We start from the raw sequence: 23495 nt of genomic DNA, 5'->3' as shown, positions 1-23495 counted from the left end.
ATAACAGTCGCTCATATTAAAAAAAAAAAAAAATTCACATACACACAAATTTAAAGGGCTGGCAGAAGCGATCGCTCTCGAGCATTCTAGTTCAGAAGTACTTCTGTTTGGTGATGGTAACTTGCCTGAAATTGGGTGACGGCATTTAGGAGACACATATTTTGTAATGTGTCCGAATTACATGGAACTATCTATGTTAACAGCCATCCTTGAGTTGAACTTGAAACCCATCTATCCCCTTTATTTGTGGCAATGATATTTCCTGAATTTTATTTGTTTGGGGTTGAGGAGGAATCAAGACTCACTGTTGGATCATTGATATATACGAATCTTTGATTGGATGATGTTGACCTGCTTTCGAGAGCAATAGAAGAGGGAAAGTAGGTTTAAGTTGGTGGTGTATATCTTGAATCGCATATTGCCGTGAGATGCAGACGGCTGCACTCCGTAAAATATCATCATCATCGTTCAATTTTTTTGAAGATTAGGGAAAGGATTTCAATTGGGAGAATGGACCGTGATAATCGTTGCTGTGCTGCCCATTCATAGAATAGAAATTCAACTTCTTAGTCTAGCTGGGGTTTCAATCAGTAGTTATAAAATACAAGAATTGGGATATACAAGGTTAAGTTCTGGTTGCTCTAAAGACTCTATGATTGATTAATATTAGGCTTCTCAAGTAATATTAGATGAAACTTTTTTTCAATATATAAGTCAAAAGTTCCATTAGTTAGCAGACCTCTTCTTGTGAAGGGAAATGAATGCATCCTGTGAGGGCGCCTCCCGGCTCCCCCAATTGCTTGAAGATGTGCGGGCGATACGATAAGGGGCCCCTAGGAAGAACCAATGAAAAGCCTGGGTTGTAGAGCCGGGTTTTGATCTGGTTCCGAACTGAGTGGATGTTACCAATGACACGATACCCTGCTGCTACCGAATGAAGTATTGAAATTAAAAAAAGAAAAGAAACAAGGGAAGGAATCGAGGGAAGGGGGAGCAGCCTCCGTGTCGAGCTACAAGCACACACCCTTATTCAACAAATCCAAAAACTAACTCTAGAGAGAAGACATTCTAACCTTAACAAACGAATGCTATACTTAAAAAAGATAATTACATTATCTGGTGGTGTTGTGGCACCTTTTGATTTCATAAAATTTTGAAATTTAGAACCAATGATAATAGTAGTAGTAGTTAAATGGACCAAAATTTAGGAGTTTTGGAGATCTTTGAGGAATTTATAGTTTGGCCCCAAAAATTTTTTGAAATGGGGATGGATAGCTAAATGGACCAAAATAATAATATTACCCTCGGTTGTTTGATTTTGTTTTATAGTAAAACAATCTTAAATTTTTTTTTGTTCTAATTATATTAGTCTTTATTGTTATTTCTCAACTTAAGATATATATTTTATATATTCTTTTAAAAATTAAGGTGCCAATTATGCAAAAAAATAAGAGTGTATTGAAAAATTAGAGATTTTCAACGGGAAATGTCACATACAAATAGTTGTCCAATTGGAGCTTGAATGATATTGTAATTACTTTTATTTACAACAGTTTAAAGCCGTTGATTCATAGATAGTGTCCAAAACAGCAAAATCAAATTTGCGTAGTGGAGGAGTAGATGTTAAAGTTTCTCCTCCTTGATTAGTAGGTGAATGAGAAGTGATTGTGCAGTGCACATGGGGGTGTGGATGGGAATCATGATATATGAAATGGTAAGGCAAATAAGACTAACAAGTAATAACTGAAAAAAGGAAACAAATGGGAAAGTGCCCCAAAAGAAGATGACAAAAAAACAAGTAAGGCAAAACATTTGGTTCACGGGTTGCAAATCTGTGCTTCAATTAACAACATAAAGATCAACAACCTCACATATCACGTTCACATGCCTTCATTGTTATCACCAAAAGCGATTAAAAATAATAATAATTCACATACCGAAGGCGAAAAGCTCCATCACTTTCTCTTCTCCTCCTCTGTCACCGGCAATTATTTATGTATAATAATAATAATGGGGTTTTCGAGATATATTATTATATGTTAAATGTAGGTCATTTTGTTATGTGCATGCGATTTTAGAGCTAGCTCGGCTTGTTATTCTTCTTCTTCTAGGAAAAAAAAAAAAAATGTCTTCTTCTTGTTCAATTCGGTTTACGCAACTCTTGGTCTTTGCGGTTTGGTTCATGAGTTGGGGAAATGATGCTGAAAATGCAGTGAAGCCGAGTGACATTTCGAAGGTTGAAGATGCCCAAAATTTTCATATATATTATGGACAGACCTTCAAAGTCATCAAGAATGCCATTGACGGACGGAGCTACCTTCTTATCCAGGTATACATTCGTTCTTGATTATTAACTAATCTGTAGTCACATATATTTGGCTCTGTTAATTAATTTCCTGCAAAAATCTTACTCCACAAATTGTATTATATTGAACAGAACAACTCAAGAATGGCAGCTAGAACAAAATATTGCACCGCAAGGATCAAGTCATTTGTGATCCCCATGTCTAATTATTCAGTTGGTACTGATTTCTTTCCAGGTAAGGTACCTCGCTTGATTAGTTGATCATTGCTTATGAATTAATGTAACGTGAACGGGACATTAACTGATAGAATTTCATGCCCTGTTTCCTGTTATTGGGTCTACTCTTTATTCCAAAATATTTCATATTTTTATTTTCATCGGAGTACTCTTTCTTACCTGTGATCCAATTTTCCCATGAATTGCAGTTTCCTTTTTCGAGGTGAGAGTCATGGCAAATTGATATTTTTGAGGACAAAAAAAAAGGAGTAAAGTATTACTAGCTTCTCATTCAGTATTATTCTTTTTGTATGTTATTGTTTTACTATGATTTTTTTGCATGTTATGTATCGACAGCTATTAGGTTTATTAAGTAGCATGAAGGGGATGACATCAGAATCTGTGGCATCTGGATGTGTACTAAAATTGTACCAAGGAGGAGAAATTGGTCTCGTTAACAAAAGTGAGCCACTACAGTTTTCACAATACGCAGCTCATTTTACCACTGATTCTGATCAACCACAAGCTTGCAACTTCGCTAATTTTGCTCCTTTTGGAGAGGACGGTCCCCTACGGGTAACACTAGTGACTTCATTGATTCACCAATTGAAATTAAGTACATTCAATCTCACCCTAATTTAGCTTTGTATATTTTTGCTCTGTTCACGTAACAGCGGGCAGAGTGGATCAAATTCTTGGGAATTTTCGCAAACGCAGAAGCCAGAGCCAACCAAGTATATAACGCAGTGAGTACTATAACTTAAATTACATGTTACAATGTGATATTGTGGTGTTTATTTTGACAACTAGAGCTTCTGATTCAGAGTAGTTGTAACTTTTTAAAGCGACGATATCACGTTATCAAACAGAGCCTAGTTTTTTTTTTTTTTTAATTTTCAATTTAATATTTGCAGGGTTAAAGAGAACTATCTGTGCTTGACTAGAGTGCTGCAGGCAAGACAAAGCCATTCAAGCCTATAGTAGCTTGGATGGAGTTTTATAATGTAAGTATACATATGTACAATAAACTAAATGATACATTGTGTTTTATGGACAAATACAAATAAAATTAACTTGATTTCTTCTACTTTATGCAGGGTGTATGGTCATTTACCAAAGAAGCATTCAAGCTGAAGGTACAAACATGAAAAAATGCTTAATTTTTTTCATATTGTTTTATTATTAAGAAGAGGATAGTACTTTTGAATTACATCAAATACAGACTAAATTGGTGGGCTGCGCTGATGAGATTTCATCATGTTCATACAGTATGTTGAAGATGCAGGGGGGGAGAATGTGGATAGCTCAATCAATAAGATGACTTATAACATCTCTAATTCTGATGATTTGGAACAGTTGCATGCGATTCTTTGTGTAAGCATTTTGTTTTATTCAATTTCCTTTTTTTACTGTTGAATTACACTAAAACAAAAAGTTCTATCATTGATTAACATTTTTTTTTCCCTGAATCTAATTTAAAAATCTAGACAGTGGATGTGGTAATTGATGGAACATATACTTTAGAACCAGCAAACTACACTCAATCAACCTTTCTGGAAAATATAGATGCCGCTGCGGATAAATCTTGCTTTGCTTTCCTTACAAATCAAAGCTTATGGCGATTTGATAAAAGAAATCAGAATTCACTCGCTCTAGGTATGTATTATGTCATTTTAAGGCTCTTATATTTTTAAGGTTCAGACTCTCAAAGCTTGTCGCAATGTACATGTAGACTCCTAAAGTTTCGGGAACGGACACACATATCCTTCTCTATTAATAGTGAGATCAGTTTTATGAAATGAGCAATGCCGGAGCTGCAAGCTTGGCTTTGATTTTAGGGGAAAAAACTAAAAGGGGTTTGTGTACTCATTCCAAAAGCATTGGGGTCTACCTGTTCATTGAGATAAACTTTATAATTTGTTTATGGAGACAAAAAAAATTGAGTAACTGCAATGGCGTTTGTGTGGTTTGAGCAAACTGAAGACTGGTTTGATGGAGCAGTGTCTCAACCTCAATTAGTTTTAGCAGATCTCACTGAAGCTTTGTTTCCTACTGGAAATTATACCATAACATACTTTAGAAACATTGCCAAGGTAAATTCATTCTTCTTTATTTTTCCCTTTCATGTAAAGTGACAGTAAAAAGATTTTAACATTGTAGTAAAACTGTTGAATATATGATTATGCAGGGAGAAGGTGTTGTGAACATTGACGCTAAAATGTGCGACAGGGATACTTCCATTCCAATGGAGCCTACGATTCTTCCTTGTCAATAATAATATATTTTTACATTTTTCAATTATTTCTTCTTTTTTTGGAAAAAAAAATATTATTCAACACATATATATTTTCCATTTACATCATTGAAAAGCAAAAACTACAAGTTTGAATCTGTTCTGTTGTATCCCTACAAGTGTTTTCCTCGAAATTCATCCATAACTCGAGGATGAACTTTTGTATGTTGTTGGACACTTGCATTCACTTGTTAAATTATTTTATTTTTTCCATTTTAATTAGTGACATATTTATTATGTTATTATCCTTTTTTTGCTCCGCTTTGTCACATTTTAAACTAATAACTTGAATTATATTTTATTTGAAAAGTGAAAATTGCAGCTACATATTCGAGTTTTGAAATTTAGAAAATTATGCAAAAATTGCTCCTATTACAAATAATTATCAAGATACGTAAAGCCATTCAGTTAGAGAAAAATAAAAGTTCACAGTATATATTTAGCATGAAGCATCAACTCAAGCAAATGAGGAAAAAATTAGGAAATTTGAAACCGGGGGACAATAATCCATGTCAAAGTAATTTAATTTTAACAGAGTTAAGAAAAAACAATTGTTTTTCTTATTGAGAAAAACAATTTTGCATTCCAAATAAGAACATCCATCATCAAATGTAAAAACTACAGTTACTCAGTGACCACGGATGCAAGGAATAATTGTGACAATTGAAGATAGATGCGGAATATATACAGTGAGAAACCTATATCTGATGTCCTGCTGGATGCCTGTTCCAAGACAAGAAAGCTGGATCCCCAAGTGGCCTGCAAATAACATAAAAACCGTCTCAAACACTATATACCCAGTTTGTTTTTGCAACAACACGACACAAGAAGTTATATTATCTTCCAAAGAATAAAATCCTTTGCATTATCAGCAATATCATGTTAATTTTTTCCCGAGTTTCTATGAGAGGTTGGATTGGTAAGGATTCAAGTTTCCTGGTTATCCCAAGCTAGTATTATCTCTTCAAGTAACAAATAAGAGGGAAATTAAATCTATCATCCCGGAAGAAAATGGTAGTTTACTCGAGCAAGAATTGCAATAAGTATGACTTTGGACCATTTACTCACCTTGGCATGACAACATACACAAGTATGAAGCTTATTGCTAAGAACAGGCATAATCCACCAACAGTAATATATGCTATGCCCAAAAAATCATTTTTTCCACCTATCCAAGTCGTGGTTGAAAGAACCAGCTTCTTTTTACCACCGAAACTGTAAGTGTTATAATTGTTCTCAATTATGACTGTAACTGAATCATTGGCTTGAATATCACTTTCTATTCTTCCATACAGTTTCCTAAAAGTTGGCAGTGCTGCAGTACGCATCCATACTATAAGATCCTCTTGTTTGCTCAACTGTTACATGCAATCCAGTAATGAGCAACTCTTATTCTGAAAGAAATTCAAACAAGAAGTAATAGGGAAAATGAAAACTAGAATAGAAATAATGTCATATAAACAAAACAGAGATATATGTATACTCACAGGTATGCTAGAATTAAGTTTTCCACCTCCAATTAAAACTCCATTCTGGAAATTTTTGGGGTAAACATCTGACCCGAATTTATGCTTTTTGTCACTCTCCCAAGCTATGTTCTTCTTGCTGACCTTGACCATCTTATTTTTTATTGAAAATCCATATGAATCATTGAACAAACTCCATGCGATGAGACCACAAGGAACAATTGAGAGTCCATTAGATGTGGCTTCGGGAGCACAGTTTTTTGTGTCATCCTCATGTTTCTTGCTCCACAACTGCTTGTCATTTCGGCTTTTAACATATCTGAAACCAACTTTAACACTTCAAATAAACAAAGGTTTAAAAAGATTCTAGAGTTGATATGATGTTAGGATGATTCACAATTAGAAAATAATAATTAAAAAAATTAAAAATTCTATTGGTCTAGGGCAAAAAGATAATTCTGATTTCTCAAATAAAATCGTAAATTTGTTCAGTTACTGTCTTGCTTCAAAATCTTTCATACGAGAATTTTTCAATTCAGAAGATCCATCAATATCTCTCAGTTTCAATTACAGTTCTTTTCTCCCTCTACATATTATGAACACAGGGAAATATTTGGTTTGGATTCTTGTAATTGTCAGATAATTGACTGATCTTCAAAATTGTGTACAATTTGAAGATAAATGCACTCTGCGGCTTGTGATTTGCAAACAAATATACAGAGAATTAACATTCAGAAACCAGCTCTTATCAGAAATGATGTAACTAGCCAATCTCTTTCCACATATGACATAAGTCTTACCAAAATATAAACACACCCTATAAAACTTTTAAAAGTAGATTCCACCTACCGACGGTGGTTCTGATAGAAGTTATCAAGCTGATAATAGATATAAACAGGACTTTTCATTAGCTTTGTGGCCTGCAACATGATAAATTAGTACACAGAAAAAAGAAAATATTACTGGACATAGGCTGTAACATCATAATCTAAAGATGAAGAACAAAGCTTGAATTAATTTAAACATCATAGCAGAAAAGAAATCAGTCTAACCTTCAAACTCCTGGTACAGGTCTTGTTAGTATCACTGTTTTGGATATATGCAAGCATATCATCGCTATAGTTAGGAGGAATGCAACCTTCATCATAGCGGTCCACAATTTCTACCACCTATGTGTCAGAGAAAGAAATCACAGTTCAAGTACGCTATCAATCATTGACAAGCTAACAATTTTCAAGATCAGGTTAAAATGTATTACATTCTCTGATGCAAACAATGAAATAATTCCAACTGGGATGAAGATGACGCCGACAATAATAAATATTCCAATGACCTGAAAATCCATTTAAACCATAACACAGAAGAAATGAGAAAACTTTAGCTAAATTAAACATCAATGCAAAACATTATAGTATATCGTGAATCCATACATATCCTGGTGTTAGAATCGGTTTACAAGCCGAAAGCTCTTGCTGTGTAAACTTAGAATCTGCCACAAAGTAAAACACATGTCAATCATAATTGCCCCAAATATTTGAGAGAAATCCAATAGAATGTGATTAAACCACAACATATATGAGACAATGCAACATTAATGATCACTTGGGTATCTGAAACTTCTGTTGCTGTTAGCAAACAAATTAGAAAATTGCAATATCATCGTAATTTAACATTAAAAAATAAAAAATAAATAAGGGAAAGAAAAGGAAACTGACATTGGGGTTTCTTGGTTTTGGAAGAAGATGATGATTCTGATGAGCTCCTTCTTCCCTTCATCTCAGCCAAAATTAAATTTGTGAATTAGGAGTCCCTTTTCTTGATATTTTACTATCCGTTCATTGTTATTTACATTAACATTATCTATTTGTTTTGTTTTTAAGAAAAAGATAAACGGTTCTTGTCATACGTGAAGGCCGAAGGACTGCTGATTTGAAGCAACTACCCACCCTTCTTTTCGATTAGCCTCGTGTTCATGTACTCATGTGCTTATCTGGCTCAGGTTTGGTGAACCCGATCCTGCTTTTGAGTCTTCCTACGGATCTTTTTAGTTATTATCGCTAATGTTAGAAAATTAAGAAAAGTGAGGGGGCTTATCGAAGTTTAGACAATCGGAATTTATTCATGAATTTGCCACTGCATGGCTTTCGTTCTAACCGACTAGGCGATTTCATTAGCATGCGGCTTGCCAAGTGGCAAAAGTAATTATCATAAACTTTATATATATAAATTAACAAGAATTTAGTATTATCTCTTTTTCTTACTTTACACTTGATGAAATTAATAAAAAATAAGAATTAATTTTTTTTTTAGATGAGGCAGCCTTATACAAAATAAAAAAAGCTATTAACTAGCAATACAAATAAAGAAGCAACGCAAGATAAAGAATAAAATGAGAGAATATATTTTCGAGTGATTTTATTCATTCCAATTGTGTGTGTACAAAACAAAAAGATAAGCTCTCATTTTATAGTTACATAATCACTCCATGAAGTTAATGAAAAATTATGGATCATAATTTCTTGTGAGATAGTGAGAGTTATAGGGAAGGTAAAGGTTGCTAATGGGAGATAGTGGGGGAGACTAAGAGATATATGTTATGAACATTTACATTTATTTTAATAAATTCATAACACTCTCCCTTGGATATTCATTACAAAGAATATGCTTCATTAAAATTTTTACATAATTGTTATTATATAATAACAATCAAATTAATTATGAGAAGATGAAAAGTCAAATTTAAAAGAAAATTTCTCTATTTATTAGATAATAGAGAATATACAAATAAGAGAAATGGTAATACCACATCACCTCCTCAAGTCCCAGTTTTATATAGATATATAAATGAACTATATGAATTGTTGTTGGATCCATGTGCTTTAAAACCCTTTCCCTAAAATATTTTAGCCGGTAAAATCTAACGAGACAAGATTAATTTAACGGAAAGATGCGCACATAATACGTGTTCAGTACAGTAAAATTATTCTATTGAAAGATTATGCATTTATGTTAAACTTGATGAATGCTCTTACCCGTAAAACGTAAATAAGGTCTATTAAGTTGACGTATACTAATATTATATAATATCTTCTCAAATGTTTATATAATATTATATAAATCATGTGTTAATTGATTATTTATTAATTTTGTTATAATATGGCTACATACGCCATATGAGTCGCCAATGAAATTTCACCACCTTAACATTATATATAAATCTCAAGGAGAGAATAACGGCTTGGCCTTGGTGGCTTTAATTTTCGATTATTCTTGTTGAACAAATAATTGACTACTTTATTTTACAAGTTTGCGACCATACACACATATATAGAAAAATATATAGTCTTTTATTTTAAATTAGTTATTTCAGTTTTACTGTAATTTGAACTTAATGCCTTGGAGTTTTCTTCTATCTTTTATAATAATACTTAAATCATGAAATTTCGATGAAATTAAGAGCCTCGGGACATGTTTTTTTACTACATTTGACTAGTACGACATGTTGTATTGTTAAAATATAGGAAACGACAAGTCCTACAGATTATGCGCCGGGGCATACTATGTAGGATTTGTCATCCATTTTATATATAAGACATGTCGTCGTTATATTTCCTCTTTGTACATCACGTCATCTCTATGTTTTCGACGTAAATTGCATGTTGTTCGTTTCTTGCAGTTTACAATTGAATATATGTAGAGTAAAAGAGTTTTTATCGAACAAGTAAAACTGACTCAAGTTAATTAGTTAATTCAATTTTGTTAAAAATTTTAAACTTATTTACTTACTCGAGTACAAACCCATAATATTAATTTATTATCTTCTTAATATTTGGATATTTAATTTTCAATAATTTTTTAATTATTTATTTCTCTATTAGATTATTCATTTTTGTGTGATCAATAATTCAAACAAATATCCTTTAAGGATTTAACAATCCATAACAAAACTCTAAGGACAAGTTATCAAATTTTATTGTTAAGTAATGCTATGCATATTATCGCAACGGATGTGTCGCCAATAGAATTTCACCTTATAGACATTATATATAAATATGGAGGAGAGAAGAGTTGCTTGGCCTTGGCCGCTTTAACTTTCGCTTTTCCTTTACTACTTTAGTTTTTAAGCTTAAGATTATACACACAAATGCAAAATAATAAATAAATTCTTTTATTTTTTAGTTAGTTATTTCAATTTTACTACAATTTGAACTTATTTACTTATATCCAGATCAAAATAAGACTTCTACAATTTGAACATATTTACTTTTTATCTTTTACCAAAAAGATTTTAGTTGTTTGGTTGTTAATGAGAGTTTTTATTAAAAATTATAAAATTACTTTAATAAACAAAATTTTAAAAGTTATGTTATAAAATGAATAAAATAAGATTGTGAAATAAGTAGAGGATATTTGAGATATTTTAACATTTGGAAAAAGCTTTTCAATCTCTACTCCTAAAAGTCTACAATTTGAGCTTTTTCTAATAGAGACAAAATAACTTATTTAAGTTTTAAAAACTCTACTGAAAAAATAACCAAACAACATAGTGTGTTAATGTATAGAAATGGTTATAACAAGTTTTTTTTATTCATATTAATAGCTACTTTAGGAGGAAAGTTTTTATGCAGTGCTAATGATTTAATAACTATCTTTGTAGCTCCAAAATGTTTCAATTTGTATTCCTACCTATTATCCATATATACTAAGAAAAATGTATAGTCTAATGAGGCTACTATGAAATATTTACTCATGGGTAGGACAAGCTCTTCTATTTTGGTTCATGGTTTCTATTGGCCATACAGTTCATTTGGGGGAGATGTTGAGCTTCAAGAAACAATGAACAATCTTATCAATACACAAATGTTCATATGGGGAATTTCAATTGTGCTTATATTCATCACTATCGGAATTGGGTTCAAGCTTCCCCAGCCCATTCTCATCAATGGACTCCTGATGTATACAAAGGAGTGCGGTTCATTAAATAAATTCCTACCTTTCTATCTATTTTTTTATATGTTTGGATTTCTCAAAACTCCATGGACATGTAGAAGAGAAATGCTATACCCACTCAAACCAAGACATAACTTTTACTTGTTCAAATAATAATTAAGGTAAAGTAAGGAATTTTGATAACAGTTTAAGTACTTATGGCCATTAGATAAGTCATATTAAACATGCATTTAATTCATGAAATTTTTATAAAAGCTAGGAGCTTGAAGGACATGTCATCTGATTGCATTTGACGCATACGACATGTCATATTGTGAAAATATAGGAAAAGACAAGTCTCGCCATAATATGTGCCGATGCATACTATGTAGGACCCGTTGATTTTGTGCAGGAATACAACAAGTCATCGACTTATTTTCTTTTGGTACGTTGTGTCATCTTTTTATTTTCTCCATAAATTGTATGTTGTTATTTTCTATAATTGACAACTGAGTTTTTGTCGAACAAATAAAACCGACTCGAGTTAATTAGTTATTTCAATTTTATTAGAAAATTAGAACTTATTTCCTAATTCAGGTCCGGATACGAATCAAAGTAGGATACTCAGCATTCTTGGGCCTGGATTTTTGGCTGTCCCAACTCGGACTAAACTAAAATTGTACCCTATCCGGCCCTGCATCCGGCCCTGCCCCAATCCGGCCAGACATGTATTAGTGATGCCCATACTTCATCACTATTCTATTCTTTGTTAAAGTGACATGTATATTTTTAGGTGTATGTCTATATCATATTTTCTCTTTTTCAATATCCTTATTATATAATTTGGATACAAACTAGAGAAAATAGAAATTAATATTCCACTAAATACATGTTATAAATCGCATATTTTATAAGAGATTTTGCACGAGGAATGACTCTGCCACAATAGTAACGTTATAGATGTAAATTATAAACCAGTTGTTTATTTGTCAATATATTTTTGGAGCATGTACATTATGAATGTAAGGCAACACCCTCTGTGAGGTGCACAAAATGCTACTACTACAGCAATTAGCTACTTCGCCGGTGGCTTCACAGCTGATAGCAGACTTATTATCTGTGCACCACCTCCAGCCTTTGTTGATTCTTAAGCTCCGAACAACCTGATTAATAATACATTGGAGTAAATTGATTTTTAATAATACGACTGGCTTGTGGTGAAATCCGAATAAGGATTGATCGTAGGTTTACCTTTGCAATCGCGACTGTGAGCGTTTGCTGCATGCAGCGAAAAACAAATATATAAAAGTTAGCTTGCATGAATTATTAATCTAAAAATGAAGCATATTTGTTGAAGATCTTGCTTGCCTTAGTGAGTGCTGTGGTTTGACTGCTGGCTCTGACATTGGTTGCTGAGCTTCTTCATTCGGAACTGGTACATTTTTCACCTTAAAAAGTTTTAAAAGTCAGAACAAGTGATCAACTGAATGCATACCTGTCTTTTAAGTAAGGCAATAGAGGTAATAAAAAGGTACCAAGTTTTTGAACAGGAGATTGTAAAACATTTCAATGTATCTCTGCTTAGCTAGTTTCTGCCCCTTGTTCAATTGCTTCCAGAAGCTATACATGCATCCCATATTCAACATCTTGTTTGCATAGATCTTCCAAGTGTAGCTACAAAATTGTGGTGAAAATATCATATATGAATAAGTCAACTTTGCTAGTAATAACTTAATAAATATGGCATCATATATGGTTACCATTCATTTATGCGTTTTAAGCCCTCTGTCGAAAACTTATTCCAGTATGTGGGATCAACCTTGCAGGCCTCAAAGAAATCAGCAATTTTGTCGCTAGACTCATCCCCATTGTAGGGATCAATATGAAATCCTGAGACCCCATCGACTATGATTTCAGCTGGACCACCCTGATTGGTTGCGAAGGTGGGTAATCCACAATTCATTGCTTCAATGACAGTGAGACCAAATGCTTCATAAAGAGCAGGCTGCACAAAAGCTCCTTTTGTATCAGCAATACAGCGGTAGAGCTCTCCGTTTCTGAGCCTGTCACTCTGTGCTGCTATCCATCTCATTTGTCCCTTAAGTTGGTATTTTTCCATCAATGCGTGCATCTTTTTTATTTCAGCAGTTTCTTCTCTATCTTTTGATTTGGAAGGATCAAAGAAGGCCCCAACTATAACAAGATTTACCAAGTTTCTCAGCCTCTTGTTCTTTCCATAACACTCGGTTAGTCCTGTGAGGTTCTTTACAACATCAAGCCTTGCCATCGAGAAGATAATTGGTTTCTTTCTGTCTGCAAGATATCCACTGTTTTGGGAATGCATATAAAAGATGTTAATAGATTACTCAATGATCAAATGGAAAGGAACAACACGAGCGCAATCATCGGTGTTTCAACACTTACATGTGTTCATTATTGTCTTCTTTATTGTACAGCAATTCCTCAATCTCGGGATGAAATTTTGTGAGTCGTCTCTGTTTCTCTGTGTAAGGGAAATAGACTGATTGATCAGCCCCAGGAGCAGCAATGTTGAATTTCGGGTCCAAGACATCGATGCCTTTGACAACTCTACATAGCCCTGGGAGAGTAAATGCGGTATGGCTCTCATACTGTCCGGGTCTGTCTTTGCTGCAAACAATAACATTTGGAATTCAGTCACCGCAACAATTCAATTTCACGCTACCCCGATTCTTACTGATGCTATCATATTGTCGAATTACTTAGAAATGACATATTTCTAACCTTCCAGCAATCTCCTGGAATGTGCTTGCTATGATGAAATCTGTTGCATTCATTGCAATTGTATCGGCTATGAATTGGCAAGAGAAGTGGTATTTTGGGTCCAGTTCCTTCCATTTCACATCTGAATCCTCGTACTTGGTTTTCTCTAAAGCATGCGCGATAGTTGCCTAGGTATTAAAAAACTTAGTGAAATTACTTCCCAGTATGCATAAAAAGGTGACAAAAACTTCATAGCTTTCTAAACTAATAAACAAAGAGACCTGAGTTATTCCAAGTTTACTGGCCATGAGTGATGCCACTAAATTGCCATCCGAGTAGTTTCCAATGATAAGATCTGGCTTTCCTCCCAAGAACTCCAGGATCATCGTTGTAGCATCCTAATGATTCAAAAGAAACAGAAAGTTTAGTAACAATGATCAACTCTGCTTTGATCATTAGTTCTGGCAATTACATTCAAAAAATGAAAGGTCTGTTTGAGAGGGGAAGCAAATGGTGCATACTTGAGCAAATCCCTCAAGGTAAGGATAAACGTCAAAACGAGACACCCATCTATGGAGGATCCCTTTATCTGTCTTGAATGGAACACGGAGGATGTTTGAATGCTTAGTCCCCTCAATGGGTTCCAGCTCCTGGTTGCACTTAGTTCCTCTAGCATCCGGTATGAGTCGAGTAACCTGTTTCAATGAAGAACATGGTTAAGGAAAATTATCCAAATTCAACTGCCTTGATCAGGAACTTGTACTTTCATGTATATCAAACATTTATGCATATCAAACTTACCACAACAATTTGAGGATTGATGTACAGACCTTGTTGCTTAATTCTGAGAAGCAGTTCCTCTTCCAAAGCTTTCACTTGATCCAAAATGTAAACAACCTGTTTGCATTTCATTTTGGTTACAAATATCAAATAGTTGTTTCTGTCTTAAACAACATGCAATGCCAAGTTACATGAATATTTTACCTGCCCACCAGTGTCTGGCAAGCCAAGGACATCTGCTTGGCCAAAGTAGCCATGAGGGGAGAAAATTACAACATTGAATAAAATTGGAAGACTGCTAAGAAACTTCTCTATATGCAATGGATCCGGCGCTTGCAGTACTTCTGAGAGTGATCTCATAGTCTCTCTAACTCTTTCCGCTGTATGACCCCACCCCTTCTCAAAGCCCCACTCCTTAAACCTGTAAAAGAATTGGGACTTTCGTTATAACTCTCAAAATTTTTAGAAGCTAATTATTACACGAATGTTTATGACAAGTAGCTAGGTTCACCTCAACTCAAATTTTTGATATGGGGTGTCCTTGGGGAGTGTTGAGAGGGAAACTTCTGCAACTATTAGTGCCATCTGAAGCTTTTCAGCTGTGTTGAGGTTATCATTTATCATAAGTTTCTGGAAACAAATACCAAATAGGTTGTTTAACATGATTAAAATTTTGTTAGCATCAGAATTTCAACTCTAAATAATTTTCATTTCCAACATACTTCTCCTTGGTGATCCAATGACAGTAGATAATCCACAAGAGGCTGTGCACAGTCCTGGCGCCCGCTTAGCTTTGCGGTCACAAACTTTGAAACAAAACTGATCCCATTTCCGATCGAAGAAGATAAAGTCAATTGCGGCAGAGAGAACTCATATGCTCCGAAATCCACTTCCAATGCATTTTCATCTTTTGCCCTGCAATGCCATCAATTTTATTGCTAATATGAATTGGAACAAATAAAATTTCAACTTTTCAAGATATAGGACATACCAGTCCTCATCAAAGACCAATTCTTTGAATTTCAAGAAGTCTGTAACAGTGATGGCCTCAACTGAGAGATCATCAGAATTTACTTTAACAAATTCCCAGAATCCAGGATTTGGCCTAATGGCAAAAGCTACATGCGGAGGCATAACAACAGCTTCCTGCAAAATATGTACATATACAGAATTAACTTAATTAATTAATTAGCCTTAATTACGCAACTGAAAAAGATAGAAATGAAATGAATAATAACTATAAATTAATTTACCTGCGTAGAACACAAAATGTAGCCAAGTAAACCCTCCAAGACTTGGGTTCTTACATCCTCATCATCTATCACTTCATTTAGTTCATCCATTAAGTGGTGAAGTTTCATTATCCTTTTTCCCTTTTCAATATATCTAACAAAGCACCTCTTCATGTGATACCGGCTTTGCTTCAAGGCATCCGGCATGTTATCAGCTATGGAGTCCGACCGTTTTAAGCTCGATGCAGAAGCCATTTCTGAAAATCAAAAACAAGTGTTTGATAGCAAGAACTGATTAAGCTTCGTATTTCTTTCAGAGATAATTTATTTGCATGGTTTGTTCAGTTAAGATGTTCTGTATTTATAGAGTGGTATTGATGCATGGCTGGCTAATTTATTTCCTCATGTAGTGAGACACGTGACGCTTACAAAGTCGGGCTACAAAGTTTGTATCGAAAGTAATATCATATGTAACGTGGCTTTATCAAAGAAGAAAGCAGGTATCTGTTACGTACATCAGTTGAGATACAAACTTCGTAAATGTAATAATACTGGTGAAAATGTTTTGTCTGAATATGGGGCTAGAAAGGAGAGTGCATGAGGAGAAAGCACATTCTTAAAAGTGGGTTGGAGAAAGCAAAGAATTTAACAGATAAAGAGAAGTATATTCCTGATTGTTTGATGAAGTAAAAGGAAAGACAAATATTCTTTTCTTTTCGTGGCCGTAAGGAAGAAAGAAAAATGGCAAGGGAAGAAAAGTTGCCATCTTTATACGGAACTTCTTCAATTAATTTGTCCGCCATTGAAGCATTATTAGCATATACAGCAGCCTGTATCATAACCCAAACTTCGTGTTCTTATAATTCTTTCCTTGGTTATTGCAACTAATTCAGAATTCCGAAATTGGTTTCTTCATTTTACTAAGAATTTGTAAATTTCACTCAACTATACATGCAATGGCTAGCGTGAATATTCACGAGTTCCTTTTTGAATTTCAGTTTGCTTTCTGACTAAGAAGGTTAATGCATTATATTATACGACGCCTTTGTCACCATGCAAGAAAATGAAAAGTTATAACTCAAAAGCATTTATTCTTAAAAGGGTAGGGCAAGACATTTTGAAATTGTATCTCAAAATTTCATCTTTAAGTAATGTAATATTTATAAGTGGATGGTGTAACTTAAAATTTATGAAAATATATATCAACTACTTGATTTCTGATTCATTTACCACGGTAGGGGAGTTGCGGCAGTAAATTCTCTTTTATTAACGTGCGTGTCTAACCAAAGTTGGTTGGTGTGAGTGGTTCGGCACTCTCACTCCTTAAAAGAGGTCGGTGGTTCAAGTCCCGCTCTCGTATGGAGTCACCACTTTGGCCAGCACTTGACCCCTTATGAGCCGACCCGGTGCGAGCGGGGATTAGTCTGGATTGTGGTACGGGCTTAAAGGTGCCTCCCACAGTTGGGGCCCACTCAGGACCACCTCGTGGTTCAGACAAAAAAGAAAAAAAAAAAAACGTGCGTGTCTGAATCTCATTGGCCGGAAAGGGTATGATGTGTTCTTTCCTAGCACTAGTTTGATACGGATTGAACATTTTCATCATGTCGTTATTGACTTTTAAGAATCTTAAAAAACATGTACATTATTAATTAGATATAATTGTGAGGCTTCGATTATGTTGGAGTTCACCTACGATATAATACGAATTTCAATCATACACATAAAGTGATAAATAATAAATAATAAGTTATAATAAGGTTTTTATTATTTATCACTTTACATGTGTGATTGAATAATGTGATTGAGATTCATGTTCTATCATAGACGAACTCCAATATAATCATAGCCTAATTTAGTTATATTATTTTTAATTTTATCAACCGTCAGTCGATAAATCTTAAAAAAAAACTAAAAAGATTCTATAATGAACTTTACGTGTTTGTTTTTGCGAGTAAGGCGCACCACCACACCTCTGAATCTAATCTATAAAGCTTTAAAAAGGGGAATAACGAGCCCATTGGCAAGGTTCTAATAAATATCAATATATCCCCATAAAAAAAAAAATCAATATATCAAAAAAAAGAAAAAAAAAATAGCCACCCGGTACCGGTATGGCTCCAGCGTCGGGGGGTTCAAATGAAATAAAACTAAATTTTGAGAAGGGGTGAAAAGAAAAAACAAATTAAGTACACCGGGTAGGTTGTGTAATTAAGTTAAGTTTCGAGGTCCGAACACGTGGCGTAAGTTCACTTTGCTTTAGGTTTAGGGTTTTGGAAGACAACCCTAAACCCTACTCTTCTTCCTATAAGTAGTCATAAGACATCGTTCGTGGGTAATGAACTCTCTCCCGGTCGCCGCTGTTGTTTAACTCAATGCTATAATTTCTTAGCTTTTGTTTTCCCTTTTTTTTTTTTTTATCCGAACTACGTTTACAGCGTCGAATACTGATTACCAGCGCTTTGTGTTTAATTGGGTGCTGTGTATGAGGCGACGCTACATCTGCTCCTTTTCTGCAAGCTAAGAATTTTTTTTCTTTTTCGTTTTCTTTTTTGCAGATCCGGATAAATTTATTTTCTTTTATGTAAATTTTAAGTTTCTGAAGAAATTAAAATGGATGTGATGATTATTTCCCCAGATGAACGACGCTGATTAAACTGTGCGATTTTCCTTTCTATTTTTTTTGAGAATCCAAGCCAGTCTTCTGATCCATTTTCATTTTCGTATTTTAATTTTTTCCTTGTTTATTTGAATTTTTTTAAGAAATTAAAAAAAAAGGATCTTTAATATTATATGATTTAGGGATGGAAGTGAGGATTATTTCCCCAAATGATCGACACTGATTAAACTAAGCGATCTGTTTCTCTTTTCGAGAATCCAAGCCAGAAATCTGATCCGTTCTTTCTCTTATCATTTTATATCTTATAATTTTTGAAGTACATAGTTTTGAAGCAATGTCATATAATATTTTATAGGAAATTGAAGAGATTATGATGGATGTGATGATAATTTCCCCAGATGATCGAAGTTGATTAAGCTGTGCGATTTTTTTCTCTCTTTTGAGAATCCAAGCCAGAAATCTGATCCATCAATATTCAATTGTCAACTTAATCATTAGATAATAATAATAATAATGGGATTGAATTTTCAGTTTCAAGAATATGAAATTCATTTTTGGCTATCGATCCAATTCTATCCAAAACTTTTACCTGGAGATGAATTTTGGCTCAAAAATAAATCAGGAATTGTGAGTCTACACTCTGGTAACAAAGATGTGAGTTACATTAGGCACTATTTAATTCTACCAGTTGGAACATTATCATTCAGAAGACAATTCACTGTATAATCACAATAAGAAATGCAGTCGGCAAGAGTTTTCTTGTATCTAAGTCTCCACTGAATTGCTAATTTCCACCTCTGCATGGACAATTTAGTCTTCCGGGATAATGATAACTTAGCACCCCTCTGCCTGCATTGCACACCATAGTTTTCTAAGAACGTACAGACCTCACCTCCAAAATCTGACAGAACCTTTTTCAGTTCCATTGCGGTATAGATGTCTTGGATTTTATCAATGGCACACAGCAATAAGGCATCTTCCTCTTTTGATGTTGGCAAACTGTTCAGCATAACACGAGAGTTGTTTGATAACCATTTCATGACAGATATCTCATTGTCCACTGAAAGTTGATGTCCTGAATAAGCAAGGTGCCCGACTGACCTACGCTGGTTCGCTGGTGTCATCCATAACCGCAAAGCAGAGAGGAGAGCAAACGATGGCTTACCATTTTGGTCAATGTATTGTGATTCACGGGGCCATGAACAACAGGAATACATGCCAGGTTCCAAGGATATAAAAACCTTGTCATTTGGATTCTCATTTAAAAGAAACCCGTAGTGTTCAAGGAGCTCCAAATTTGTGTAAGTTCCATAACTTAATAGAACCTGCAGCAAACAAGACACTGATTTAATCTCATCTAGCTTCATGGATATTGACAAAAACAATTTTGCAAGCAGATGACAATGTCATGATAAATGTCTAATTTTCCCTTCAAACCTAAGATTTGCTTTGTAACATTCAAATCAAATTAGGATAACTCAGGCCTATATAATTACACAAGAAAAAGCCACAATGGTTAACAGGGTTTTGTTGAATCATTTTTAAGATACTAAGATGATGCTAAGAGAATATTATAAAGGCTACAAAATTTCAAAGAGCAAGTTCCTTCCAAGAATGTCTTATTATTACCGTTGCTATAGCAACAAGTTCTTGCAACATCTAAAACCTTCTTAATATGACAACAGCCGAGAAAAGATGAAGCTCTTCAAAGAGAAGTAATACATCATTATGCATCACTGGGAGTTGATCAAAAGTAAACCTGAAAATGTACTTAGGAAGCTTACATCAATGGCAATATCAGGATAGAGTAGAGTAGAAAAAACTTGACCATTCATGAACAACATGCTTTTATGATTAAATCACATGTCAATTCTTTCAGCATCCACACTTGATATAGGATCAAAAGCTAGTGATTTGATTCCAAACTTTTTCTTCTTAAGCAAAACAGAAAGCTATCGCATACCCAATTAGTCAAAAGAAATTTGTTGTACCTGTTCTCCCCTCTTATAGTTGTTCCTAGCATAAAAACAGTAGGAATTAACATCTTCCTCAAATCTACCATCCGTTAACCTACGCAGATGACCATTGAATTTCTCAGAATCTAAGACATCTGTAGTATCCCCCTTTGGCAAACATGGGGCAGGCATCCAACCTTCAACATCTTCAATGCCAATATTTGACTCTTCTCCCTCTCCAGGTGCAGCATAGTTAAATAAATCTCCCACAGGACATAAACACCCGGCTTCATCCCATGATATATGCATTGTCCGAGAGGAAACCTGTAAACATGATAAAAATTGAACATACAATTATTTGACTTGTGCACAAATCCAAGTAAACTATCATTTCTGGGATCTTGAGGTTAAACCATTTCTTAGAAACATGTGGTTCAATCAACAAGAATATGATTTTCCTAGAGCTATGCCAAGTAACTAAATAAATTAATCTTAGAATTTACTAAAAAGGTCTAGATATTCTTACAGTTGCGGAAGCCCAAAGCCACGCCTTAAAAGAAAGCAGTTGAGGCTTAAGCTTAAGTTCTTCCATTAGTTTAATGGCTTGCTTCCACTCGGATTCAGCTTTTGACACAGCCTTCTCAGCAGCCCAGATAGCATCATCCACCTAAGGAAGAATTTACTATCAGAGAAGCAAATAACTAACATAATTACTTCCAAATAACAAAAGAATAAAGAAACTGAACCTGAAGAGCTTGCTTCTCAAATGGACCAAAGGTTGCAAGTATCTCATAACAACGAGGCAATAGCATTAAGTAAGTATACCACCGTGAACTCTTTCCTTTACCCACTTCATATAGTAAACAAACAATCAATATCTGCAAAATTACACTTAGTAATAAGAAAAATAAACCAAAAAAAAAATGAAAAATCCCAATTGCGAAACATTATATCTATAAAAGTAAAAAAAACCTGAGAAGGGGAGAGAAAGAGATGTCTGTTAACAGCAAGAGATCGTTTCTGATCACTTTTCAATAAACATTCAGTAGTAAATAAGGCTGTTTTTGGAACTCTGAGAATCAATTCTCCTTTTGTAAGATCGCGAGCGGCAGCCAATCCTCTCCTGTAACAAAAGAAAAATTATATGCATACATGAAAAATTATATATATTCCATTCGAATAAGGAGAGCTCAGTCTGTAACTCACCCACCTGCCTCCGGGAAATGAGAGACGGTGAGAGAATGGCCCAAACAGTTGCGAGAGCGAGAAGGGTTTTGAATTGTTGAGTCTGTAATTCCCATTTCTGCTGCCCATTTCAGCAACTTTTCAAGGCTTTCATCTTCTTCTTCCATCTCACTACGTTGAGGTTGAACCCTTTTCAGTTTTCACCGACGGCCTGTTTTCAGATCAAGGGCATATAATCATTTCATCAAGCAACTGAAAATTTAAAATTCCAAAAATATATAACATTTTATTATTATGTATGTTTGTTGTACAAAAGACGAGGGGTTTCATAAGAATTTTCGGGGTTTTAACAGCATCATTCCTTGACCCGAGATGTTGCCCAACTTTGGAACCCAACCCAATTTTGATACTGGGCTTGGGTAACGATTCAACGGGGCACCATCTTTTTCAGCCCACTTGTGCCTCTAAAATTATGTTATCATAAGTTAAACACAAAATGATCTAGTAGTGTCTACCACATAATAAGCATCTAGGCACATGTTAGAACTTTAGCACTCCTAATAAATAGAATTGAAACTGTGAATTTATTAGACGGCATCACATGGTTGTGAGTACCGTTGCCCATTAAATCATTACTACAATTTAAAATATTACTAACCAGCTTCAAAACGAAAAGAGCCTCGCTATAATTACTTTCAAAAATGACAATAAGCTAATTATAATCGATATATTTGTAAAAAAAAAACAAGATAGTGACATATGTGTTTCATAAAAAAAGGCAACGATATTTGATGAGTGAAGTCAATGCGATATAAGAGAAATTCACCACCAATAGTCAATGACATGTGCAACCACCTAACTTTCAAAAATCAAGGTTGTCTTCTTTACTTTATTGTGTAACAATCTTATTATCCTAACATGGAAATTAGATCAATCTAATAGGAAAAACTATATATAGCAGGCTACACATACGAGCAAAAACCCAACACGCTTCTTGTCATCTTGAAAGGAACAGAGATTTTCATAGCTATATTATCTCGTAAGATAGAATGTGCTCAACTAGATGTTGGCATGTCATTTGTTCCCCTTAAATATGAACAAGATTAGCTATTCTAACATTTAAGTTGCAACATGAGTATTAACTAATGTGGCATTTATTTATTGGACGGTAGTTAAAGTAATTTTACAAACTATGAAATACATCGTCCAATAAATAAATGACATATAAAATTGGGACTTAAACTTAAACTCAAATAATGAGATACCTGACATTATTATTTAAATATATTTAATCCGTAAATCTAATTATTATTTTTAGATTTTTAGAAAACGTTTGATGAGAAATATCACTTTCTCGTTCTGGATGTCATTTAATTATGTCAAAAATAAAAAGATTTGATGTTTGAATCCTAACTCCTTAAGCAAAGAGAGAATTGAGTTGCCATCAGATTAACTAAGAAATAATAATAATAAAAATACTACTTTGTCCCAATAAATTCATTGCTTTGTTTTTTAGCTTAAATAAAATTCGAGCAATGGTCAAAGCAATTTCATAATTTTTATAGTTTTGTAAACTTTTAAAATATGCTACAATTATATTAACTTAAATTACAGGATTGTTCTCAATCGTGTGATACACGTGTCAATTTAATAGTATACCTAGCTGACGTTTGATGTTTTTTTTTTCTTTTTTATGATAATCAACAACGGGTTAAATGAACGTAAGATAGTCATCCATTCCATCATCACTGCCGCTATCACAAAGAATTTTTTTG

The 23495-nt window shown here is 34.1% G+C and overlaps 4 protein-coding genes and 3 non-coding genes across 10 annotated transcripts; 4 read left to right on the top strand and 3 right to left on the bottom strand.

Annotated features, from left to right (window-relative positions):
* Window positions 1-1843: 1843 nt before the first annotated feature.
* LOC18038621 lies at window positions 1844-4806 on the top strand. Its single transcript, XM_024182629.1, has 11 exons — window positions 1844-2329; window positions 2438-2540; window positions 2731-2744; window positions 2879-3097; window positions 3196-3269; window positions 3439-3499; window positions 3619-3657; window positions 3791-3895; window positions 4009-4177; window positions 4505-4614; window positions 4710-4806. The coding sequence occupies exons 1-11, from the start codon at window positions 2126-2128 to the stop codon at window positions 4794-4796; spliced, it is 1185 nt and encodes a 394-aa protein (XP_024038397.1). The 5' UTR covers window positions 1844-2125; the 3' UTR covers window positions 4797-4806.
* A 687-nt stretch (window positions 4807-5493) lies between these two features.
* Window positions 5494-8297, bottom strand: LOC18038176 (ALA-interacting subunit 5). 2 transcript variants are annotated; one of them, XM_006430340.2, is made up of 8 exons: window positions 7996-8297; window positions 7711-7769; window positions 7539-7613; window positions 7333-7449; window positions 7130-7200; window positions 6302-6599; window positions 5883-6172; window positions 5494-5573 (listed from the first exon to the last, which is right to left on the bottom strand). In XM_006430340.2, the coding sequence occupies exons 1-8, from the start codon at window positions 8054-8056 to the stop codon at window positions 5513-5515; spliced, it is 1032 nt and encodes a 343-aa protein (XP_006430403.1). In that variant the 5' UTR covers window positions 8057-8297; the 3' UTR covers window positions 5494-5512. The 2 variants fall into 2 exon arrangements, with proteins under 2 accessions (XP_006430403.1, XP_024037726.1); XM_024181958.1 differs by lacking the exon at window positions 5494-5573 and having other exon boundaries at window positions 6117-6208; window positions 7996-8296.
* A 3904-nt stretch (window positions 8298-12201) lies between these two features.
* LOC18038613 (sucrose synthase 5) lies at window positions 12202-16283 on the bottom strand. The gene is made up of 15 exons (XM_006430338.2): window positions 15985-16283; window positions 15723-15877; window positions 15454-15646; window positions 15243-15361; window positions 14936-15152; window positions 14753-14848; window positions 14473-14646; window positions 14233-14349; window positions 13973-14139; window positions 13634-13858; window positions 12970-13536; window positions 12745-12883; window positions 12578-12657; window positions 12461-12487; window positions 12202-12372 (listed from the first exon to the last, which is right to left on the bottom strand). Exons 1-15 carry the CDS (start codon window positions 16216-16218, stop codon window positions 12357-12359), a joined length of 2526 nt encoding a protein of 841 aa, XP_006430401.2. The 5' UTR covers window positions 16219-16283; the 3' UTR covers window positions 12202-12356.
* Window positions 16284-18573: 2290 nt separating this feature from the next.
* On the top strand, window positions 18574-18673 carry LOC112097524. Its single transcript, XR_002905056.1, has one exon. It is a non-coding gene; the product is annotated as a small nucleolar RNA Z103 (small nucleolar RNA).
* Window positions 18674-18723: 50 nt separating this feature from the next.
* On the bottom strand, window positions 18724-21953 carry LOC18039147 (protein SET DOMAIN GROUP 40). Of its 3 annotated transcripts, XR_002904968.1 has the most exons (7): window positions 21742-21953; window positions 21508-21658; window positions 21282-21413; window positions 21062-21202; window positions 20572-20859; window positions 19170-19905; window positions 18724-19040 (listed from the first exon to the last, which is right to left on the bottom strand). XR_002904968.1 is itself a non-coding variant. In XM_006430337.2 (6 exons), the coding sequence occupies exons 1-6, from the start codon at window positions 21885-21887 to the stop codon at window positions 19252-19254; spliced, it is 1512 nt and encodes a 503-aa protein (XP_006430400.1). In that variant the 5' UTR covers window positions 21888-21953; the 3' UTR covers window positions 19142-19251. The 3 variants fall into 3 exon arrangements, 2 of the variants coding, with proteins under 2 accessions (XP_006430400.1, XP_006430399.1); XM_006430337.2 differs by lacking the exon at window positions 18724-19040 and having other exon boundaries at window positions 19142-19905; XM_006430336.2 differs by lacking the exon at window positions 18724-19040 and having other exon boundaries at window positions 19142-19905; window positions 21746-21935.
* On the top strand, window positions 18765-18859 carry LOC112097526. Its single transcript, XR_002905058.1, has one exon. It is a non-coding gene; the product is annotated as a small nucleolar RNA Z103 (small nucleolar RNA).
* On the top strand, window positions 18954-19049 carry LOC112097523. The gene has a single exon (XR_002905055.1). It is a non-coding gene; the product is annotated as a small nucleolar RNA Z103 (small nucleolar RNA).
* Window positions 21954-23495: the final 1542 nt, after the last annotated feature.

Source organism: Citrus clementina, unplaced genomic scaffold (assembly GCF_000493195.1).
Source record: "Citrus clementina cultivar Clemenules unplaced genomic scaffold, Citrus_clementina_v1.0 scaffold_6, whole genome shotgun sequence".
Lineage (NCBI taxonomy): Eukaryota > Viridiplantae > Streptophyta > Magnoliopsida > Sapindales > Rutaceae > Citrus > Citrus x clementina.
Note: the sequence above shows the minus strand (reverse complement) of the source record. Positions and strands in the feature narration are given on the sequence as shown.